The 3,987-nt window shown below is 36.9% G+C and overlaps 1 protein-coding gene across 2 annotated transcripts in view; it reads left to right on the top strand.

Moving 5' to 3' along the window:
- EED (embryonic ectoderm development) overlaps positions 1 to 3,370 on the top strand; it is a 37,048-nt gene extending 33,678 nt beyond the window's left edge. For both annotated transcript variants that reach the window (XM_006144925.2, XM_014586445.1), the window contains 3 exons: positions 966 to 1,124; positions 1,841 to 1,914; positions 3,036 to 3,370. In XM_006144925.2, coding sequence (XP_006144987.1) covers positions 966 to 1,124; positions 1,841 to 1,914; positions 3,036 to 3,162 — 360 coding nt within the window. In that variant the 3' untranslated portion in view covers positions 3,163 to 3,370. The remainder of the gene's footprint in view (positions 1 to 965; positions 1,125 to 1,840; positions 1,915 to 3,035) is intronic.
- The last annotated feature ends 617 nt before the right edge of the window (positions 3,371 to 3,987 follow it).

Here is a 3,987-nt window from a genome sequence, read left to right as displayed (position 1 = left end):
CTTGGGCACGCACGCACATGTGCCCAGGGTGAATTTAAATCACCAGGTCTGGGACTTGACCTGCAGTCGGATACATGGGAGTCCAGCAACATAGCCATTATGCTAACTGCTGCTCCCTCTATCCCCATATCTTGATGTTAAACCATTGCTTTTACTGCCCTTTTTAAAACCTGAACTCCAAGGCAAGTTGTATGAGTTCATCAACTTTCCTGAACACCTACTTTGTGGTATAGACAGTGTGGATGAAGGATAATAGTTATCATGGTAAAGGGAACCACTTGTAATTAGTAAAATGAGAAATTAGGTTTTTGAAACTATTTAAGCATGCAAGGGTCAGGTCAGGTTAAGGCCAAATGATTAAAAAACTAAAACAAAAACATGTTTTCCAATACTATGTGTTTGTTATTGTGCCTTTGTTGTAAAAAGCACTTCAAGGCTCTGGGTGCCAAAGTATCTGGAACTGAGCTTGGTTTGGTTTGTAAGAGAAATTGTGATTTTCAAGTGAATATTTCAGGCAATGTGTAATTAATGTCTAATTCTGTGGATAACCAACCTTTTTTTTTGTTCTTAAATGTGGATATTGACTCTATAAATATAAATGAATATACATCACTGTATCTAGGTGGATTAACCAGGTCCTAAGTTCCGTCAGTTCTGAAATAGTAGAGCAAAAGCCTTGTTTTTAGTTTTTAAAATTCAGTTGTACAATTATTGTCCCCCCCCCCCCCTTTTTTCTTTTTTTTTGTTTTTTTGAAAATTCTGTGGATAACCAACCTTTTTTTTTGTTCTTAAATGTGGATATTGACTCTATAAATATAAATGAATATACATCACTGTATCTAGGTGGATTAACCAGGTCCTAAGTTCCGTCAGTTCTGAAATAGTAGAGCAAAAGCCTTGTTTTTAGTTTTTAAAATTCAGTTGTACAATTATTGCCCCCCCCCCCCCATTTTCATCTTTTTCAGTCTTGTGAAAATGCCATTGTGTGTTGGAAACCTGGCAAAATGGAAGATGATATAGATAAAATTAAACCCAGTGAGTCTAATGTGACTATTCTTGGGCGATTTGATTACAGCCAGTGTGACATTTGGTACATGAGGTTTTCTATGGATTTCTGGCAAAAGGTAGCAGCATATTTTTACATTTTGAAATTATTTGACTTATAAGAAAGACCATTGTAATTCTAGCCTTTTTTGTCGTGTCCATATTTTTTCCCCTCTAAAAATCTGCCTTGGTGTTTTGTATCAGTTATTGTATCTCTTGATATTCATTTACCTTTGTGGCTCAGCAAACCATCTGCAGTGCTTGCTTATTGCAGATGAAATTAGCAGTGAGCTATCAATGGTAGAAGTTAGGCATTTATGTCCCATAACATTTGTTACTAAGATTTAATGTTTTTCATTATTACAGTGTTAATCTTATGTAGCTTTTTCCCCCGAGGTTAATGTAGAGAAAAATCAGGTGGAAGACAGAGACAAAAAACTAATTACCTAAAATTTGAGATTAATGTGTTGTTAACATTACCTGGATACTTACATAAAAAGGCTTTGAAAAAATGTTCACTATAATTTTTTTAAGGCAGAAGAAAGTACCACGCTAACCCTATAAGTTTTAAAAGTCCTTTATAAATTTACAAACTGCCTTTTTACTAACTAGAAGTATCTGAAATATTAATTGCTCTTATTCCTACTTACAAGTCAGGAATGTAAGATACAAAGAAATGGTCAATAAACAGGCTGGAACTGAGGTTTTCCTGAAATAAAGATGTCTTAGGATTGCTTGAATGTTTTAGAGCCTGGTGATTTTATTAATTTGATTTTTCAAAAATATGTTTATATAGATGCTTGCATTGGGCAATCAGGTTGGCAAACTTTATGTTTGGGATTTAGAAGTAGAAGATCCTCATAAAGCCAAGTGAGTATAAATTTATGTTTTCTGTTCAAAATTTCTGCCCTTCAAATTTTTATGTCAGTATAGAGGCTAATTGTAATGCCATCCTTGCATTTCTTTCCCTGGCGTTTTTGCCATAGGGCATGTTTGCTAGCTGGAGAGAGAAAGTAAGAAATCTCTAAACCCCTGGCCACACTGTGATCCACTCTCCTCCCAGGATTTTGGGCATGCACATGCACCTGGCCTGGTTTTTCAAGCTGCCAGGTCTGGGACTCATACTGCAGTCAGCCATGTGGGAGCACCTTAAGCACTATGACACCTGTTGACCCCCCTCCTTCAGTCATTTGTAACATTTACAACTCAGAGTTTAAGTACATTTTTATTCTAAATTGCAACTCTTGAATTAAAAATATAGTATTTCTCCTTCATCTTCAGGGGATATGTTCCAAAGGCCCACATTTATTATGTTTTTTCACTTCGATAATCAAGATATCTACTGACTAAGGGAACCAGCAGTTAGTATAATGGCTATGTTGCTGGACTCCCACGTAGTCAACTCCCGGACCCGGTGGCTTAAAACTCATGCCGGGCAACGTGTGCGTGTGTGCCCAAGATCCCGAGAGGAGAATGGAGGAGAAGGGATTGTGGCCTGACCATCCCCCCTGGGGGGTGATTTCTCGCTTTCTGTCTCTATGTCTCTCTCTGTCTGTCTGGCGAGTGCACGGCATCCTATAGCGAAAACCTCTCAAAAAAAAAAAGATATCTACTGACTAATAGGAGAGTAATAATATATACAGGGTCGTATGCTGGTCAAAGTGATGATTTATGTTCTAAATGGAGACAGTGTGAGATTTCATCATGCTACTTGCAACAGCATGTAAATTACTTATTTCTGGGATTTTCTGCTATTTAAATTTCGGACCGTAGTTGATGGAGGGAAGCAGAACAGTGGATAAGAAAAGGCAGCTGTGCACTCAAATTTTTTAAACCCTGAGATTGAGCTTTTAATGAAGGATATTCTGGCTTTAAATGCTTTTTTATATGGCTGAGAAGAATTGTTCATTTTCTGCTTTGGTGTTTTAAGGCAGATGCAGAAGACATTCTTCTGTATGGTATTTAACCTATTGTCACATTTTTTTCCCTAGATGTACAACACTGACTCATCATAAATGTGGTGCTGCAATTCGACAAACCAGTTTTAGCAGGGATAGCAGCATTCTTATAGCTGTTTGTGATGATGCCAGTATTTGGCGCTGGGATCGACTTCGATAAAATACTTTTTCCTAATCAAAGTTAGAGTGTGTTGTCTGTAAAATAGAATTAATGTATCTTGCTAGTAAAGGCACATAGAGCATTTAGAGTTGTCTTTCAGCACTCAATCAGGCTGAGCTGAATGTAGTGATGTTTACATTGTTTACATTCTTTGTACTGTCTTCCTGCTCAGACTCTACTGCTTTTAATAAAAATTTATTTTTGTAAAGTTGTGTGTTATTTTAGTTATTTTCATTGTAATGAAAAAAAGTCAAAGTAATAAAATTATGCTTTATCTTTTTGTAATGATTGGTTTTTGTAGTTCTCTTAACTGGAGAAAGCTTTATAATGTATGGATTAAGTGTGGGCTGTAGAATTAAACTGAATTTATATCTTGACTCTACTACTGTGTGACCTTAGATAAAATGTCTTTGTACCAGTTTCCTCGTATGAAAAATGGGTACTTTGGGGTTATTGTGAGGATCAAATAATTTGTGTGCAATTAGAATACTATTTTAGAGGGACCAGCAGGTGGCGTGGTGGTTAAGGCGCTGGACACTCCCACGTGGCCAACCATGGTTCAAGTCCTGGACCTGGTGGCTTGCTTTCTCACTTTCCCTCTTTCTCTCTGTGTCTCTCTCTGGTCAAGCTTAAAAGTGAATGATGAGCCCCCAATGTATTTTAAATTGTTTATAATTATTGGAAATTATATTTCCTGTAGTTTCATATTTTTTAATGGATTCCTCTATATAGTTTCAGTAGTTGTGGCCTGACTTGGCCCCACTATGAGGTGCTTTCTCTCTCTCTCATCTCTCTGACAAGAACATAAACCTTCTAGCATGTTTA

This window comes from Tupaia chinensis, unplaced genomic scaffold, assembly GCF_000334495.1.
Source record: "Tupaia chinensis unplaced genomic scaffold, TupChi_1.0 Scaffold000139_1, whole genome shotgun sequence".
In the NCBI taxonomy this organism is placed as follows: domain Eukaryota; kingdom Metazoa; phylum Chordata; class Mammalia; order Scandentia; family Tupaiidae; genus Tupaia; species Tupaia belangeri.
This window is presented reverse-complemented; position numbering and strand designations above follow the sequence as displayed.